Source organism: Haemaphysalis longicornis, unplaced genomic scaffold (assembly GCF_048455015.1).
Source record: "Haemaphysalis longicornis isolate Haplotype H1 unplaced genomic scaffold, Haemaphysalis longicornis Haplotype H1 scaffold_8, whole genome shotgun sequence".
NCBI classification, from domain to species: Eukaryota; Metazoa; Arthropoda; class Arachnida; order Ixodida; family Ixodidae; genus Haemaphysalis; species Haemaphysalis longicornis.
In genome coordinates this window covers 123,298,522-123,318,379 of record NW_027526445.1, presented here as the reverse complement: position 1 = coordinate 123,318,379, position 19,858 = coordinate 123,298,522, and the positions used below count along the sequence as shown (strand labels likewise).

The 19,858-nt window shown below is 49.7% G+C and overlaps 1 protein-coding gene across 2 annotated transcripts in view; it reads right to left on the bottom strand.

The window, feature by feature from the left end:
* Window positions 1-1,551: 1,551 nt before the first annotated feature.
* LOC144149806 (protein PALS1-like) overlaps window positions 1,552-19,858 on the bottom strand; it is a 77,381-nt gene continuing 59,074 nt past the window's right edge. The window contains exons 6-16 of one of the 2 annotated variants that reach the window (XM_077681453.1): window positions 19,499-19,730; window positions 15,870-16,066; window positions 14,446-14,712; window positions 13,632-13,707; window positions 10,997-11,181; window positions 10,331-10,518; window positions 8,493-8,557; window positions 8,338-8,415; window positions 6,696-6,863; window positions 3,866-4,068; window positions 1,552-2,840 (exon numbers count right to left, since the gene is read on the bottom strand). In XM_077681453.1, coding sequence (XP_077537579.1) covers window positions 2,520-2,840; window positions 3,866-4,068; window positions 6,696-6,863; window positions 8,338-8,415; window positions 8,493-8,557; window positions 10,331-10,518; window positions 10,997-11,181; window positions 13,632-13,707; window positions 14,446-14,712; window positions 15,870-16,066; window positions 19,499-19,730 — 1,980 coding nt within the window. In that variant the 3' untranslated portion in view covers window positions 1,552-2,519. The remainder of the gene's footprint in view (window positions 2,841-3,865; window positions 4,069-6,695; window positions 6,864-8,337; window positions 8,416-8,492; window positions 8,558-10,330; window positions 10,519-10,996; window positions 11,182-13,631; window positions 13,708-14,445; window positions 14,713-15,869; window positions 16,067-19,498; window positions 19,731-19,858) is intronic. The other variant, XM_077681454.1, reaches the window with a different exon arrangement.

The following is a 19,858-nucleotide window of genomic DNA, read 5'->3' as shown; positions in this document are numbered from 1 at the left end:
AGCAGCAATGTGGAGCTAATTTTCTCTGGAGTGTAAACCAGGCCTGATAGTGTGCAGCACACCTGGCTCACTTAGGTTTAACTCCTTTCTCCCCATAACGATCCTGCTTCGTAATTCCCTTGTAACGCTGCCTGTAATGCTTGTAGCAGTCCACAGCTGCACTACTGAGTTCAGAAAGAAAGGCCCATTGCCTGGTGTCTTCATCATGAGCCCCTGTATCACGTACAAATGAAACTTGGAACTCAAAAGTCCATTTTACACATTATTCTTACTTCTCAGAAAAGTGTAGTTTCTCTCACAGCAGCTTGATTATTTACAATGTAAGGTGGAATATAGGTCGAGGTTTTTTACCGAAAAATTTGCCGAAAAGTCACCCCACGACCTACATAGCGGTCACTGGCATAATTCTGGTTGTCATCTGGCAACCGAGCAGCCCATCAAGCCCATCCAAACCGCAAAGGCACCGTTGCTACCACCATCAATCAGACGTGCCGCTATCTTTGTTTTGTTGCTTTTCTCATCAGGAATGTGTGCATGTTTGTTTCTTCTTGCTCAAAATGAGTTTAGGTGCTCGTTGCCAGTTCAGAGCAGCGTTTAAAAGAAAAGTTGGGCGTTTTCCAAAGCCAATGTGTCTGTCTGCCTTGCACCAGTTCGGTGCCACCAAAAGAAGTGCATGCTACTGGCGTTAGCTGAAGGGACAGCTTTCAGTATGCAACGCTTGGAAGACCTAGTTTCATGAGCGCTGCTCTGTGCACCTGTGCTGCTGTACAAAGTGGCGACTTTTGTCTGCGAGCGTCGTGCAACGTCTCTACGAATGGATACCCCAAGATGCTTGCTGGCACTCTCGCTACAGTCTGCACACGGGTGTCCAATGCTTTGCGCTTGTTTTACGATGACATGGTCTTGTGAGTGTTTAGGAAGTGCTACAGAAGCAATTCTCTGCACTGCACCGGCGATGACTTGATGTGTGGCCGACAGCCAGCAAGAAGCAGTCGTCGGACAACATTTCAGACCACCCTGACGAGTAATCTGAGCCGAAACAAGTTACAGCCTCAATAAAACGATGTTGTCTACCGAATTATTTTCTTGCATTGTTGGCTACAAGGTAGGGGGGTCAACCTATATTCCGACTGAACCTATATTCCGCATTATACGGTAGTTTTAGTGGAATAATGTGTGGCCCACAGGGCAATACATTTAGGAAGAGAAACACCCATTGCGGCAGGCATGAGCAAGTGACCGGATAATGTCACGATGAACAGCAACATGGACTACAAAGCTTCACAGCTGCGACGGGGAAGGAGATGATAGTGGCACTTGATGGACAAAATGATGGAAGCTCCAAGGCCGCGCCCTGTTGTTTCGGCTGCACAGCGGAATGCCGATCTCAACGTCCACGCAGTTCCTTCCCCAGCAGCAGATACCGCTAGCTTAACCTGCGCCAAGTCTTTGTGACATTATCTAGCCACCCCAGGAAGCGAAGTTTCTCCCCCTGTCTTGTTTTTTATTTCGTGTGTACAGCTAACCTCGGCTTCATTAGAGAGTGTGTTTGAACTGTATGTAGCATGACAGTTGCAAACGTCAAGAACTGACTATAAGCTGCGTGGGTGTGTAAGAAAAGGGTATTTTTAGGCCTATGCACAGGACACAAATCTGCACAACCACTTCACACATTACAGCACACGTTCACAGTCCAATTTTCTCACACTGCCTCTCTCACAAGGGGTTGGGGGGGTGGGGGGGGTGCTAATATTAAGAACACACTTCTTAGAGGAGCAACACTTTGAAAAGACAGTACACACAGTGTGCGGTTACTTTTTCTTTTTTTCTCCTAGAAAACAAACACTTTCACAAACTCTGATTTGTACTGACTGCCCAGCCTAGCTCGCGCACGCTTTCCACCACTGTTATAGCACGAGACGTGGGACGCGGCACGCCCGCAAAGAAGCCGCCGCTTCCCACCTGAGGATAGGACTGGAGCCGCGCTGTTTGGCAGTAGTAAACTTCTTCTAGCTTGCTCCTATATATATCGTACATAAAAAATGGCCTCGCGTCTAAATTCTCCACAATATACAAGCTGCACCACGTCTGATCCGAAAGTTCCGCCTCGCACACACTAGGCTTCTCCGTGCGGCCGGCACGCCGTCGTCGTCGTCGTGCGAGTGATACCGGCGGCAACGTCCACGGGGCCTTAGTGGAGCCACTTGGCAATCGTTCCCGAGCACTGCAGTGAGTTCACAACTCGTCAGAAAATGTCCATCAAGAAGCTATTAAAGCCAAGATTAATTAACGCCGGACCACGGTATGAATACAAGAAAACACCCGAATTTCTCTTGCACGGCAGGCTGCGCGTTGAACGGAAACTCTGCCGCACTGAACTAAGAGTCCTCTACAAGCCTCGGGTGGTTCGCAAACTGACTGCGGTGCTCAGGAGAAGCCGTTGCGTTCTTCCCGGTGACTCCGGCAGGCACTCGGATCGTGAGCGTCCCCTTCCTTTTCGAGCCGTGCGGGTGCCGTGGCTAGGATCCCGTGGCTGCCGCCATGTTGTCCTGTCCCGTGAGCCACGCGCTGGGCACCCACTGGGGCTCGCGCTCGAGAATGGCGACCTCCTTGAGCAGCTCGTCGTAGGCCCGGTCCAGGTCCGAGTTGACGATGACCATGTCGAAGTAGTGGCCGTAGGTCTCCTCCATCTGGCGGGCCCGCTCGATGGTCTCCCGCAGCTCCTCCTCCCGCACGGGCACTCCCTGGCGCGAACGGTGCTGCCGGAGCTTCTCCAGGGACGGGGGAGCCACAAACACTACGTACGGCTTCAGGTCCGAGTGCTTCAGCATCTTCAGGGACTGCGAAAGGAAGTCGATGGCAAAGGAGTATTTCTTTGGTGCATCACAGTTGGACCCAACAGATGCATTTAACACTTTCGTGCCTGTGCCTATTCTTATCAATAGTATGTTATTGATGAATACAAATTCAAACTTTGGTGCTCGCTGAGCACTACTAAACAGCCAACTCAAGGGTAAAAGAAAAAGTATTTCATCAGTTTCGCTTTCGAGTTTCTTTTCTCCACCGCGGGGGATTTGTAAAGCTCCTTCGCTGTCGGGCGCACGTGGTTTTGGTTTCAGTGTTGATGCCACTTGTCAATGCTCCACGGGAATGGCGATTTTTGACTGGCTCCAATGAATCTGAGCTGTGATCTCTGGGTGATGGCAGCAGCACAGACACGTGAGGCGACTTCGATTCGTCAGACTAAAGTAAGGGCGGCGAAAGTGCCTCAAACCGCCCCAGAACGTCAGCAGGTATCCCCTGGTAAGTTTCAATTTCTCCCCAGGCCGTTCTATCACTGCCGCACATTGATGTAAACATATACGGCCTGTTCTAAAGCCACAGCTTTTATCCTCAGGGTGTCAACTTTGTTAGGGCGGGACCACTTAGCGCCGGCTGCACACAGTGGAGCCAACCTTTGTTTCACCGCCTCTATAAACTGCTTTGTTGTCACTGTTTTTTTTTTTTTTTTTTTCAGAAAAAAAAATATACAGCCATTTTTTGAAAAACGATTTTTCAACTGTTTTTCGGCCCCAAAGACCCATCTGCCCCCTTCACCCATAACAGACGCTTCTGAACCTTGGAGTGGCCTAACTGTGTTCCTGTGTGTCACGTCATGAATATCGCCACGCCTTTTATGAAGACATACACAATGACCTCTTAGCCTATGGCTGAAGGTGAATTTTCAATGCTTAACTGAGCCACCGAATGCCTGTTCGAGCAGCCTTGCTCTGCTCGAATTTCATCTTGTCCGTGATAGACTCGAGCACGTCTCCCAGGCGTGCAACGGGAGGGAGTAGTGCCCCCTCTCTTCCTTCCTCCTCACCTGTGGGTGGAGGTTGAGGACGCAGACCTTGCTCGAGTTGACGACAGAGCGGATGGCGTCGAGGCTGGTGCCGTAGTAGTTGCGCTCGTACTCGCCGTGCTCCACAAACTTGCCCGCCAGGATGTCCGCCTCAAACTGCGGCCGGCTGATGAAGTGGTAGTCCACCCCGTCCAGCTCGGAATCCTTGCGCGGACGGCTCGTGTCTGTCGTAGGGGGGGGGGGGGGGGGGGGGGGAATGACGTCAGACGCATTCTCTCAAACGTCCTGGCACTCTTGCCTGAGATAAAGTGATTCCTTATAGAGGCCACTCAGACAAAACACAAGTTCGTTGTATTCGAAAGACGTCGTGTTTTACAGTGCCCCCAGCGCTTGTCCGGAAGCAAACGATGCTTTATTCACTGCGAAATTATTCCATTTAAGTTAAAGTTTTGATTCTCCCACCAAATCGTGTGTTTTAGCGACCTCAGCAATGACATTACAAGAACAGGTCTTCCAGCTAAATGTAGTGAGCTACGGGGCCTTGTTTACCATTAGTCAACCAAGGTGGTTCCACCATACCGTGGCGGGCTGTTTCCTGCCTTTGCGTTGTTTTTGACTGTATTTGTATCTGGCTTGTTCTTGTTCAGGGAGAAAATAATCGTTTCGTGAAACATGGTGCTCGCTCAATGAATATGGTCCTGTAAGATGCCGTCGCTTACGCCAATCGGCCAATCATCTGAGACAACCCCAAACAGCCGCAGTGCTGTGCAGCTAAAACAAGCATAACGCGCGCAGTACCAACAGCAGTACACATCGGTACTTCTTTGTTTCAAAACTTCCACTGCTTGCCCCACCATTCTTACTGCTTTAAAAAGAATGTGCCCTAAATTTAAGCGCAAATAGCTCGTTCAGGAAGCTTATAAGCTCTGCCTGATTTGCATTTGCTTTTGCCGGCCTCTGCCAAGCGCAGAGCTGGCTGGTATGACATCATAGGTTCTGTTGCGGGAAATGAGCGAGTGGGTCGCATGGCCTTGCCCTTTTTTCCTGATTATGTAGCTTATTTGAGTGAAGTTCATGTTCAGAATGGCGGCAGTATGACTCTAACGAGGCAATATTTCGGATGAACCAAACTCGTGTTTTGCCTGCATGGCCCTTTTAAACTTTTGTCGAGTCACAAGCTTTCCAGAAGATGCCGCTCCCTAATGCACTGAGCCTTGACAGGAAGTTTCAGTATGAATAGCTATAAATTGGATGTTCTGTTATACGCTGAACCACATTGAAACCCTTCCAGGCACTTCCCGTTTACAATGCAAAAGCAAAGCAGTGAAATTTACTTCACGTTATTAACAATGCAGCTGCAAGCAGAGCTATACCACCACTAACGCGCCGTTGACACACTGCTGACTGTTGAAAAAAAAAATGGTGTTGGAACCCGAAAAACTTCACGGCTCTAGCCGATAATTTATTTATTTATTTATTTATTCAGAACATACTGCCAGCCTTTTAGTGGGAGCTTAACAGTAGACTAAATATCTTAATATCGGAATATCTTTGGGGTGTATGGCGCGAATCGGTACGAACAGTTTTTTGAGTGGGTGCCGGTTTGAGGTGCTAAACCCCAAGATGTGATGTTAGGCCTAATGTCCGAAACCTCAAAATCAATATCTTAACAAGAGGATAGTTGCACTATTATCTTCTGTGTCGCCATCTTTCCAGCCACGCTTTTATCTACTAGCACCACTACGTTTGCAAAGCTCCATTAGCAGAGTCAATTCAGGAGTATGTGACACTTTTTACAGATCTTCAGAATAGTCGAACTGTGCTAGCAAGCTAGTGAGGGGTTCAATAGTACTCCACAAGTGTCCACAACACCCTTCAGTCAAGGCACCAGCTTGTTATCTCCGAGTGTAAGTTTGGCACTTGATCATGGCATTGGTAGCTTTACTTTAGAGCGTGCAAATGGGAATGCCAACCCTGCTTCAGACTCAGAGGCAACCGTAGTCTGGGGAATGTAGCACTATTGCAGTTTTAAGAATGTCCCCCTAAAAATTTGCACACTTTTTTGGCACTGCTTTTAAATCGAAGCTTTTGTATCCTCACTGATGCCGTTGTACGCCAATACGCCCTGCAGGAAAGCCAACTTTCTCCCACGATGATGATGAATGATCGTGGGTGAGGTGAAAGAATGAATCCAGCGTCTATTCGATTGCTCCATTTTGACATGGTCGCAGCAGTTTGGAAAACTCAAATGACAACCAAAGAATCCGTCACACAAAGAATGGCGTTGCTCTGCATGCTGTTAGCCACAAGACGTTAGGCCTAACTTTGCGTTTTAAGATTAAGGACGTTAGGCAAACATGACATCTTGGGGTTTGACACCTCAAACTGGCACCCACTCAAAAAATTGTTCACTGAACAGCAAGCATCAGGTACTGATTCATGCCGCATACCCCAAACCCAAACGTTAGGGCCTACGGAGTGCACTCCAGAGAGTTGCTGTGGTTATTCTAGAAAAGTGGTGCGTACCTCCGGAGCAGCACATACTCGCAGAGTGGGATTGGCGAACCAAAAAATTCGTCACGAGAAAGCTTTGCATTCAGCCATCGTCATCGTTACCCGGACGGGTGCATGATTTTTTGGTTTGCGCAATGTATTAACAATGAGCTACCATAAGGCATAAAAAAGAAATGCAAGCATTTTCTTAACAGTTGCACACAGGAAGAAAAAGAGAGGTAAAGCCCTCGAATGGCAACTAGGAGATGCCCAAACAGTGCTCTCGCCCCAATGCAAGCTTATCCACTCCTGAGGACACTCGTCAAGCAGGCCCACTAGAACGAGGGGAAGGGCTCACGGGGCACAGCGGCGGCGAAGCGCTCCGTGTCCTCCATGAGCTTCTGTCGGAGCTCGTGCCTGCCGATGTTGGACGGCCCCACGAGCACCACGGGACGCTTGCAGTTGGGCCGGGGGTAGAAGAGCGACACCTCCTCGTACGTCGGAGCGGGCTCGTTGGCCTCCGTGTCTGTGCGACGACAAGGAACGAATTCATTGTATCGAAATATGGAAGGAAAGACCACCAGCAGGTGCAATTTGTCACACCTAGGGGTGGACACCGGAACACCTGCTGCCGTGGGGGTTTGGGGATGAGAGGCAAATGGAGAGGAGAGATAAAGGACAAAGAGAGGGAACAAAAATAGGATAAAAAAGGAGAAAGAAGTGAAAACAGACACACACACGAGACTGGTTGTTCGGGGCTAATCAGTCAGCACGCCCCAACAATGGCGGTCTCTGTTGTTACACGGCTCTGTAATGTGGTGCTGTGACCTCAAGTCTTGTGACTTAGCACATTCTTGGGTCAGCTTTTTAACGAAGCACCTCCACACCTTTCCTCACATCCACTGCTCAGTGGTTACAGCGTCCTTCCCAACGCCCAGCATAGAGACTCAAGTTTGATTTTCCCCGACTTGAGGAACGAAACGACCACAATGGAAGTGAAATACAAGAAAAAAAGGGAAAGAAAGCCAATCTACAAGTGTGTAGTGCACGTTGATAACTTTACCGTGCCTTCCTAAAGAAAGTTGGGAGAAGTGCAAAAGCATTCCAACATCAAAACTGTGTCAAAAGTGCGTGAAAACCTTTGCTGAAAATGTGTCCAATCGATTGTCATACCCAAATTGCAAACAAAGAACGAACCCATGCATTGATTTTTTTGTGCACTAAGTAGATGCACTTACGAACACCCAAATGTATACCGAACCGTGGTTTATGAGATAAAAATATTCTACTGTAATGCTTCTTCATGACCGATGCGCATATTGTCTTACCCAGAACCATTCCTTTTTCCCGATATTTAAGTAACCTCATTGAAAAAACTGAGGCTCAGTTTCACGCACACGCCGTGTGTTTAAGAGATCTTGTCAGAGCTTTTCGGATGACCAACCAGTCTATGGGGAAATGCATTAGTTTTTTAACAGAACGCTACCTGTCCCACTGAGACAACTTTCACTTTAAAAAAGAAACTGATCTGAAGCATCATGCTCCGAAGCACAAAACTGGCCAACCTGCGGCCAACCTCAGATTTGATGTTTCAAAAAGTGCTCATCTTAGTGTCGATAGAACTTGGCTGCCTCCTTCACACTTATCATCGGGGGCACAAGCACTAACACAGCACCCACAACCAAAGAAAAGGTTTGCCTATTGTCGGTCACTATGGTTGACCCGGAGGACAGTGATGGAGCATCACCAGCTTGAAGTGAGGTGTAAGAAAAGAGCTTTGTCTGCCTTCCTTTTCACTGCTGCATGTGTAACAGGCAGCAAAAATAGACCAATACCAGCTAATCAACTCAGTACAACTTCAATTACTTCGACACAGATGACTAATGGGGTTCATAGTAAAGTGCAAAGTACGCACACGTCAGAAAACGCCTTACGGTATTCGTATACACTATACTGTTCATATACGAGGACGCAATGGGAACACAAAAGGCAGAGCTCACCTTCGGCGGCCGTACCAGACGACCCCATGCTCTTCTTCTTCTTCTTCTTGTGGTGTTTCTTGGCACAAAGGAATTTCCCTGCACGGTAAAGAGGCCTCCTCAGTGCCTGCACGCCTCTTTCGCAAACTGAAGACCACAGGCACACAACAACGCACCTCGCTTGGATTTCTCCTTGGACTCGGCATCGCCACCAGCCAAAGCTTGCTTCATGGCTTCACGTCTGGAAGGCACACAAAAAAAGACAGTTGAAGGACATTTGCGAAGCCTGAAAGACTTGTCAAGAATCTGTAGGACACAGAGCCGTCTCTGCCCATCTCCTTGTGTGTTGTCACAAGCAGCCCCCATGGACGCTTGCAAATTCACAAATCTGCTGTAGTTCAATTGTGCAAAAAAGGGGACGAACACTAAAGCGAGACGACACGGCACAGAGCGCACTGTGTTGCTCTGTGTGCTCTCTGTGTCGTGTCATCTCGCTTCAGTCCCCTTTTTTGCACAATTGAAGTACAGCACGGATTGCCAACTCACCCAAACCCATAGCCTATTAAGTCACAAAGCTGGTGCTGAGCCAAGTGGCCAGTGAAGGCAACACGGTCTTACTGGTTGAAGTGTTTTCGAGTTGGAATTTTGTGCAAGTTTAAAAGTGCTTTCTCCCATTCCCTCTCATGTTCTCTGCACTATCTTGCAATCCAGCAAGGCATAGACATTTTTAGTGCTACAGTAATGCTACCATGCACACTGCCCAGAACTGAAGACAAAATCCGCTTATTTTTTGTGTAAAAAAATGTCGGGCGAACTAACACAAGCTAGGCAACACAAGACAAAACCTCTTATATTTTGCGCTGGGTAGGGAATGCATCACTTTGCTAAACACGTTTCGCCTGACCAAATCTGAAGCCAACTCGAGCGTCCGCTAGTTAGCAGGTCAGAGAAAAAGGACTAAGCGTGTAATTAATGAGGTAGGGCCAATTGAAATGTGGTTCTTCCCTGAGAAAGATGAATACAATGCTCATCATCTGTAACCATCACTCCTATTTTCCCTGCTCCTTTTCCCACATCAATGAGACACCTGGCCCTCCTTTGCCTCCTAGAGTGAGACCTTGATCATCACTTTGCATTGGTTATCAGATGGTCACAACAGTCATTATCATGATGATGCATCATGACATAAGCAGGCATACATCATGTCACACAACAAACAGCTCCTCTTCCAGAACCTGTGCGCACTTCTGGCACAAGCGATATTTATACATCACACAGGAGCTCAACACCTGAACAGCCCTACACAATGCCTTGTGGCCTCAGCTGGGACGCTACCATACAGCGCATATGGAGCAGCGCATGTGACGAAGACACTCTGCCTACTGTATTTGAAGACACTCTGCCCCTGAATATAATACGCACCCCCACTTTCACCCCGCCAGAAAAGAAAAAGAAAACCCTCGCGTATTGCCCGCACATTTGATACAGGAAAGGTTGCACCAAAGCTACTGCTCAAGCAACACATCACATACCATGTAGACAGAAAAAGCGTATATTTAGCGCGTAGAATACACTGACCGCAAGGCGAAAGTCACAATTCACTCAGTGTCACTGCTCTAGCTAGAGCTATCACTTAAGCCGCAGTCCTCACCATTGTACACAAGATCACTTTCGGTTCCGTCCATGTTTTTTGTGATGCATCATTTTTTTAAGCTTTTTTTCCACCTTCTAACCTGGAATCACCCTCCATGGAAGGCTTAGTCAGTGTTGATGTGTAGGAGCTTCACAGAACAACGCGCATTGCCGTGAAGCTGCACTAAAGGAAAAACCTCGCATATTATCCGCACCCCTACTTTGCCACTGAAATTTTCAGATTTTTGGTGCAGGTTACACGCGCAAAAATACGGTATCTACACTCATAGTTTGGCACACACAGGTGTTCCAAATCGACCCCTAGCCCTTCACTACGGCATTTGCCCCGTAGCTTCCGAACGGTGCGGCCAATCCCACTCACTGCTGCTGGAAGGCCTTGGAGGGGATGAGGCCCGCGAGGGTCTGGTCCTCCTCTCCCTGGCGGTAGGCCTGCCACCAGTTGGGGTCGTCCCGGTTGATGACGTGCAGCACGTCCCCCTTCTGGAAAGGGATGCCCAGCTCCCGGCACGGGATGTACAGGTCCTCCTCCGGCTCGTAGTCGAAGTGCGCCTAGGCAGACGTGCAGGCAAGGGGAGAAGGTGGAGAGACAATCCTTTATGGCAGCAGCGACCAATTAATGCCATGTTGTTGCCAACAGTGGAGCAATGGAGCGTAAAATGATACGTGTAACATTAAGGGACAAGAAGAAAGCGGAGTGGGTCAGGGAACAAACACGTGTTAAGGACATATTAGTAGAGATTAAGAAGAAGAAATGGACGTGGGCAGGGCATGTAATGCGAAGGCAAGATAAAAGCTGGTCATTAAGGGTAACAGAGTGGATCCCTAGAGAAGGCAAGCGTTGCAGGGGGCAGCAGAAAGTTAGATGGGCAGATGAGATTAAGAAGTTTGTGGGGATAAATTGGTCAGAGTTGGCAGAGGACCGAGGTAGGTAATTGGAGAATAATGTGAGAGGCCTTTGCCCTGCAGTGGGCGTAGATAGGCTGATGATGATGATGATGATGATGATGCCAAAAACAGTGCTACCCACCTTGACGTGGATCATGCCCCCTGAGTCAGAGGCCCGCGGCGCGACGCTCTCGTGGCTACATGGCACAATCAGGAACGTGAGGGTGCCAGTCATGGTGGCCAGCAGGTCGCACACTTCGTTCACCGACTTGCCCCGCATGCCGATGCCGTTCACTTCGAGGATCTCGTCACCCTCGTGCAGCAGGCCTGCGTCCACGAGGGGGAATCTTACGCTCACCTCTGTTGTGCACCTACAAGCACAATAGGTGGACAGAGCTTCACCAGACAAGGGGAACCAGGGGCAACTCATCTAGTCCTCCACCTACAGGAATCACAGACAAAAACGTGGAGCTGATTCCTGGTGGTTTACCTCCAGCTGGCCTCTTGCCTTTGATTGATTGTCGGGTTTTTGATGCACCAAAGCTACACCTGAGCAGACACACATGGCACACTGTAGTGGAGGGCTCCAGAATAATTTTGACCACCTGGGAATCTCTCACGTGCGCTGAAATCTCTACATGGCCTCTAGCCTTATCTGAAATGAACACAAGGTGGCAGCGAAATAGTGAAAGCAACTTTTGTAACATCCGCCCCTCTCCCCCTTCCATGCCCCAGTGTCAACTATACCTCAGTATTCACTGCATGCCCCTATCACAGCTTCCATCATGGTTTGGGGTTACACTTGAAGACAACTGCCAATTCTAGAAGGCGAATGAACGCCGGTAAATCCAAGCTTCACGCTAATAACTCCAAACAGCTGGGATGCCTTAGTACAACACCCATTCTATGTAATACATGAATTCTTACACTTAAAGGAGTACTGACACGAAATTTCTCGCTTTCAGGTTTTATGCTGTGAAGAATACCTATTGGCCCAGTAATTACGAAAATCGAACCGAAAGCCGTCAGCTGCCAACACAGAAATAATTATAGCACGTTTATTGCAACCAGTTTCAAATTTGGTCACCGCGCGGGAAAATGGCCGTTCGAAGGCCAGCCTGCAAGCGGGCCAGCCTTACGTCACGATCTCCCCCGTGATGTCAGGGACATTCGCCGCATCGTCTGCTACGATTGCACATGGTCTGCACTCGCCCGCGGAGTCAACATGTCGTCTGAATCGTCAGACTCGGATGAGTCGCTGCCACCTGACAGACTGAACAACTTTATTTGGCCAGGCGATTAGGTTGGCGATGTCTTCGCCGTCGTCCGTTTTTTAATATCACTGCGGCTCGAACCGGCGCAGACCGTGACAGCAACAGCTTGTCGCCACTCTTATAATCAATCTGATCGCAAAAAAGAAGTCCCACATGCGAGAAAGTAGATGTTAGTGTCTTGAAAAATTGTGCTAGGGGTTGTTATCAGCGCTGAATTTAAAAGCGGCGTTCAGATATTTGCCGCGATGGTAAGCCTACGCCGACCGGCAGCGGAGGTTCGGCGCTCTGACCCAGCACTGCCGGCACCGCGGTACAACAAGCGGCCGAAAGATGCCGCCACCTGCGCGCTGGAATCAAAATAGGCCATGGCAGTTGTCTTGATCACCGATCGCTGAAACGGGAATTATCGCCAAAATAAAGCTCAGTATGCAAAAAAGGGGATGATAGTGGATTGAAAAGTTGTGTAAGGGATGGCCATTCGCAGTTGTACAGATACCGGCGATGAAATATTCGCCACGATACTAAGGCTAAAGTTCCCAACACCCAAGCTGAACCGAGCAACACCGAGCCCGCTGGCTTGGGCGACAGTTCTTGCGGCCGCCGACGCGCACGAACTCAGTCCACGTTTGCGCTGCATGTCGTCGAGCGGAAAATAATGCATCTTGGCGTCGTCGTTGATTTGCTCGGAGAGGCTTCCACGAGCAGTACTTCGCATTCCCCGAGCTTGCCATAGCACAACTTGGGCAAGCTCGGTGATGCGCACCGCAGCGTGGTGCTCGTCAACATTGCACACCGCGCGGTGCAGGCACTGTGCAGTTTTTGGCACCAGTGCAAGGCAACACCATGTGCGCTGGCCACGAACTGAAGAGCAAAGACGTTGAACACGCAAAGTGTGCAAAGTTTACAAGCATTGCTCACACAGCTACACCCACGTCTCCTGCCCAAACGAATACCACCGACAACAGCAGTGCAGGATATCGTTTCCGGTTCCGAAAACGACCATATGACGTCACCCTGAACCGGCCAGACACGTCGGCCGATGTTTCGTCACGCCGAAAGCGATTTCGCTAGTGCTGCCGATTTGTGGAAGCTCGCGGCCGGGACAATCAAACTCGATTTTAGATGTGATTGCGGCCTCGAATCGCTGCAAAAATTTCTGTGAGGCATCTGTACAAACTACTGAAGCCAATTATATCATTTTTTAGCCGTCAAAATTTGGTGTCAGTACTCCTTTAATGAATGCCCAGGGGGGAAGATACGCAGCGAAATCGCAACCAAAGTCCTGACTAATCATAAATTCCAGCTGTTACGAAGTCTTTCCTATATGCTTTTGAAAAGACAGGACATCTGATTCAGCTACACGTTGCTACAAATTCCAAGGAGCTGCACACGAAGCTACCAGAGTAATTCCTTCGTTACCGAGATGTGTGTCACCACCCCCTCCCCTTGCGTAAAGCTCCAAGTTTGATGCGAGAAATCTCAAAGTGACGTCTTCCCACTCACCGCTCTTTTCGGCTGCACCACCTTTGACGATCCGTCCAATGATGACACTCTCGCCTTCATTACGCACAGTAGCACCCTGCAGGGACAAGAGCGTTTACTGCAGTCACTGGCCGCAATGCACTTGGCAAGCACTTACGAGTGCTGCGGAGACACTGGCTCACCACAAGAAAATTTTCACTGCAATGGTAGAACTTCTCACTCCCTGTCAGGGATCAACAGCAGTTTTATATAAAATGTCCCAAAGAAATTTTTGTTTATCACAACATTTGAACTCCAACGAAGTTTCCACCAACAAAATAAAATCTGAAATGCCCTTTCACTGAACTTTTTCGGGCATAAGTTGAAGCCAAATCCAATGCTACAGTCATCATGCAGTCCCATAACCCTTGCGATGTCACTATAGTCTTTTCGACTAGTCCGTAACAAATGTTCTGATCTGTGTTTCCATTAGTGAGACAGCGCCCAGCATCGAGTCAGTGTCCCTAACTGTTTAGCGAGTTGATTATTGCGTTTCTGCCTTCATTGGTCCTGAGCATCCTGCCGTACAAAGTCGTCAACATGAATGCTCACGCATGGACGTTCATTTGAGAAGGTGAGTAGAAAACCAAATAATAAAAGGTGTTCAAAACAATGACAATTATTTGGCCAGCTAAGAAGGCCACATCAAAACTGACGGATGCTTTTTTAATTTAATACGGATGCTTTTGATGCATGGCCCCATTTGACATAAATTAGCCAATTCTAGCTTTATCTAGGAAGCATGACCAATGCCCTGCATCACAATGAAGCTGTTTCCCCCTTTCGCCGCCCTCACCAGGGGTTCGTTGGTCTTGTCGATGTGGACGATCTTGATGCTGTCCTCGGAGTAGTGGGAGGCCCGGTCGAGGGCCTCGTGGGCCCCTCCCCCTCCGCCCCCTCCGGCCACCCCTCCGAGCGGGGAGTGGGCGAGGCGTGGGGAAGCCCCGCACCGGGCCGCAATGCGGTCGTGGCTCAGCAGCAGGCCCTCCACCTCCAGCCGGCTCAGCAGGTCCTGCAGCTGCATGGCCTCTGGCAGCGGGCAGCCCTCCACCAGGGACAGCACCTGCATGGCCGGGCGCGGTTACCAAAGTTTGCACAGCACGATGTGATAAGGCCCTCCTGCCCACAACATGCTCTGGGTATCCAGTTTCCTCAGGTAAAATCCAAGACCCCTCTTTCCGCACACACGAGGGGCGGAATTCTCAGTTTTGGCCATTTTATGTGCCTTTCAAAGTGTTTATCACATTGAAGTGGGTAGGTGTGCTGTTTGACACGAAGGTGTAAGACGGACAGGAAGCTCGAGAACGTAAAGAGTGATGCAACAAAGTGTTGCACTTCACTTCCGTTCTCAGTCTTCCTGTCCCGTCTTACACATTCATGTCAAACAGCACACCTAGCCACTTAGACGTGATCCATAACCGACTAGCCCACTGCTGAGCTTTGCTGAATCGAAGTGTTCATCTTGAGGCAGCCTTGATTGCGTGAACGCAGGTGACCCGAATGTGATGCAGCAGAAGCAAGGCAGGGATGGGCGTTGGCTTTTGTGCATGGCAGAGGCCCCCGCAACCAGAACTACGTCACATTTGAAACGGGTGCAAAAGTGACGTTTTTGAAACAGACAGAACTTGTACTTCCGCCCCAGATTCCCTCGCGGTCTAAATCAACCTTCACCTTCACACAACACCTGTCACCTCACAAACTCTGCGCTTATTCGGCGTTTTAAACCTGAAGCAAGACTTAAATGCAATCGTTTCAACACTGCGCTCAAACAAAGAAAATTAGGGCAAACAGTCGTGAAATGCAGCTGGAAATACTGTTTGCTCTTATAACACAGAACAGGAAGTCAATGTAGCGGTATTAACAGGTAACACGGATGCCAACAAACATTTCAGCTCAAGCTGACAGCCACAAGAGCTCTAGGAAAGACAGCGAAAGCATCAGTGGATGCCCAATGGCAAAACCATGCAATTAAAAGCTGGCAAGCTCCCGATGCAGTGACTGCTAAAATGTGCAGAAGAACTGTGAGTGCAAATATAGGCCGGCGACTACCAACAGGATGATGATGCCAAAGCTTGCAGGAGTTTGCCACAGTTGCCTGTCAGCTAAATAGCAGTCCCAATTGTTCCTGAAAGGCGACTTTGAACAGTCTAGGCCAGAACGGGTAAAACATATCTGGCCTCCGCCAGCATTGAAAAGCCACGCGGAGGAACGTGCCCCTACCTCCTGTGCCAGGTCCTGAGCGTTGGAGCAGACGGGCGTCGGGGGTCGCTGGTAGCACCAGGCCTGCTGGACGTTGTTGCTGACGGCCAGCGCCCCCTGGAAGCCCGGCTCCTTGAGCAGGCTGGCCACGCTCGACAGCGCGCCTGGCTCCGCCAGGGGCTCCAACCTCTTGAGGCACTGCTCCAGCTCCGGAGCTTCTGCATGGGGAAGAGCACGTTGTTACGATTCTCTGCACCACTACCACGCTCACGCGTCCTGCAAGGTTTAACGGAGTCCCCCGGTGTGTAAGCAAGCTGCCTCGGACAAGCCGCAACGTGACACAGAATGGCCAGATCGCAGGCACCTCGCTGTCGGCAATTCAAACTTTGGCAGCTGCAAACACGGCGTGTTGAGACCTGACCCGGCGAGGCAGACGCTGCAACCAAGATCTCCCCTCCCCCCTCTTTCAGGCTAAATGAGCGCAGCTACTACCGCCCACTCACGAACTCTGAAAAGGGCGTTGTGTGTGTCTGTACTATGTTCGCACGGTATGCAAAAGCACTAGGAGTACTATTTTGACCGTTAGCGCTTTGGGTATAAATACGCGTGGCCCCGAGCGCAGAAGCCCATTCGTTATGGAGCAGCGAATCCTTGCTGTCACTCTGCTGAAGTTCTGTACTGTAACCTTGCCCGTAAGGGCATTGTTCCTGTCTTGCTTCGGCTCATCTCTCGCCATGCAGTAAACCAGTTAAAGGGACACTGAAGTGAATTTGTCAAGCTCCCGTTTTTGCTTGCACTGCGTAGACTGGCGCAAATTAGCACACTTTTCATCGTTTATTCGGTTGACAAATCGGTAATTATTTTACAAAGCGCGAAAGAAGAAAAACTACCATGCGCGGTTTGCGGCGGCCGCACCAACTAAAGCTGTGACGTTAGGAGGAGCGGGCACCGTGATTGGACGATGCCCAAGGTGAGCAACCAAACAAGTTTCGGTTTCGGTTTCGGTTCTGTAAAACACAACCGTTGGCGTTGTTGGATGGGCATTCTCAATAACTCAGTAATCATCGTACCGCGCTTCTGCCATGTTGTCAGCTGTAAAAATGCACAAAGATAAGCCTCCTAGGACGGATTGGAATCGTAGCATTCACTAGCCGAAACCTACGCAGTGCATGAACGCCCTCCGCGTACCCGCAGACGCCCAAATGTCATGCGCTTTTCCCCTATATTTGGAGCTTGCCTCCCTCATGCCTGTGTCGTAAAAAGCGTGTTCGCACCAGGCCAAGGGTCTGTTCATTCTGGCCTGTGCCCACTGCCTGCAAGCAGTCGGTGCTTATGGCAACAGCACGCCAACGAGAACTGGCTAGCGCGCCAGTGCCAGCCTGCGCGCGTTTTGTGAACTAGTTCGCGGAGCCATGAACGTTGCGGCCCAAAAAAAGGTGAACTCAATGTAGAAAACATCGGCAGAAAATGAAAAAGTTAAATTACAAAAAAAAAAAAAAAAAAAAAAAGCACGTACCCGCGGGGATTCGAACTCGTGACTTGCAAAATACTTGCGGTGGCATACCTAGCAACCCAGACCGCTTGGCCACGGAGCGGGCTCCACTGGCATTGGTAATATAGGGTATATATTGTACAACCAGTTTACACTTTTCTTTAGTTTTGGCATTTCAAGCAGCTTAGGTGACTATTTGTTGTATTGCGCTCGTGCAGTAAGCGTCGCCCGAGTTTCCACAATAGCTTACGTCTAGCAATTGCATTTCGTAGACGGAAAAGCGTTCGCAGATGCGTAGTCGTGCTGCTGACCGCTGTGCTTGTTCGCCCAGCGCAAAAAAGTGCTTCCCGCACCCTAGTTTTACACTGTACGGTAAAAATATCAGTTGATTTTATTTCCTTAGTACCTATATTGACTTCGCTGACTCTTCTCCCGCCTTCAAGAGGCCTTATATTTTCCTACTGGCATACCAGTCAGCGAAGCGTCACATGTGCGCTTGTGCAGCGCTTGTGTGAAGCGACCTTGACTTGGAGCTAGATACAGTGTACAAACTAACCAAGTAAAGAAAGGCAAATTCTACCATTCACAAACGTGTCCTGGCTTCGTTTCAACTGAGCAAACGAATTGCGACGACCCGTCGGCGGCCGGCGGACGAAACGGTGGGCCGACTGACTCTGTCTGAAGGCCGGGGAGCCGTGCAGTAGCGCAGCCAATTGCCAGCTTATCCCCTCCTGACGTCACACGAAAACGCCGCAGAAAATGGGCGAGCGTAAAGAGAGGAGGACAGCATTTTCGAATTAATTTTTCTACTAAATAAAATCGCGTAAACGCGCCCAGGGTGGTCGAAACATGGCCTGGGGACTCCGGACTACAATTTGCGCAAGTAATCCCGCAATGTTACATATCACTTCAGTGTCCCTTTAAGTTTGCCTTCAGCTTCTTGTCGTCGTCACCAAGGCAGCAAGCTTTTGCTGGCCACTGACCACCACGCTACCCCACATGATGGAGGCGACAGAGCCCAGCTCGGGGACACCTTCCCGAATGTAACAACGTGAAATGCTCATAGGTGGCCCAACCTGCTCACATTTGTCTGACACTGTGTCTACAAGGCAGGAAACTGACGTCAGTACTAAAATATCTGTGCCTGACTTCACTGGGGTCATCACACAGACCTTGGTCATGTTATGAACGAAGGGGCGATTGTTCCTTTGCCACCGTTTGCCCCGTCTCCAAAGCCTCCAAGAGTGGTCACCAGTTTTTTAACAATCCTAGAATCAGACCTACATCTGATCACTGGCATCATCATGCACACGGGAGATTCTGCAGTTGCACATGAATTACCAGGTATGACATTGTACAGCTGGCCTGTGAAAACCTGCAGCACTGCTTGCACTCCACCAATCAGAGCACCTTGTAGACAGAAAGGAAGGACACCTTGGGCAACCTTCTCATCTCCCTTCGCCACCTCAAAAGTGGGAAAAAAAAAACTGACTCAGCTTGCATTGATGGTGCAAAGCTGGAGAAACAGCAGCACTGGGGGTCAACCTAGCTTCCAGTTTTACAAAGCTTTGCCAGGTTTTGCTGGGCTTCGCTAAGTTTTGTTAGGTTTTGTAATGTTCTTGCTAGGCTAGGGAAAGAATCGAGGGCTGAGGCCAAGGTCAACAGGATTTTACAAGGCCGTTCCAGAAGGTCCCCCACGCTTACAGTGGATGCCAAGGGGAAAAAGCTAGGTTGAACCCCCAGCTTCGCTGTTTCTCAATCCTTGCATCATCAGTGCAAGCTACGCCAATTTTCGTTTTGCACTTTAAGCCCAAGAAAGACTATCACCTTTAAAATGGTATAGCAAGGGGTGAACATACGCATATGTGCCTTGTGCTCACACTCAAGCAGACGCGAAAGTCAGCTTCACTGTTATACTACCCTATCTGCAGTGGTGCACCCCTTACAGGCGACACAATTTTTTTTCTAGGTATTCTTTTTGCTAACGCCACCAAACCAAGCTTTAACAGCTCCGCTGTTAAAATGTGCGACCCTCTACGTCCTCCTGACTCGCCCCCAAACTGTCGCTGTCGTTAGGTGACTTAGCATGTCCGAGGCAGTTTCCGCCGTACTACGTCTCATGCCTGCAGGAGGGAGGGAGCACGTGTTCTGGTCTCACCATAAATGCGGCTGGGAGGCTTGTGGGGGCTGACGGGCAGCAGGCGGGCGTCCGAGGGCAGGGTGGCCCCAAAGGAGCCGCTGTCCTCCGTCTCAAAGGCGGCATTGAGGATGCCTTGCGGAGCGTTCTGCTCCAGGGCGCGGAGCTTCTTGGAGCCCCGCAGCGACGACCGCAGGAACTCCTGCTCCTGGGCCAGGCGCTCCTCTTCTTCCTTGCGCAGCCGCAGCTCTTCCTGCGGGAGACAAGACAGAGGAGACGGCTATCGATTTCATCTTCACTGTGCAACGTTCTTTATACCCTCGTATTTCCCTGGAAATATCTCATCTTGAAGGGACGGTTGGCCTGAACCAGGTGTTTTGA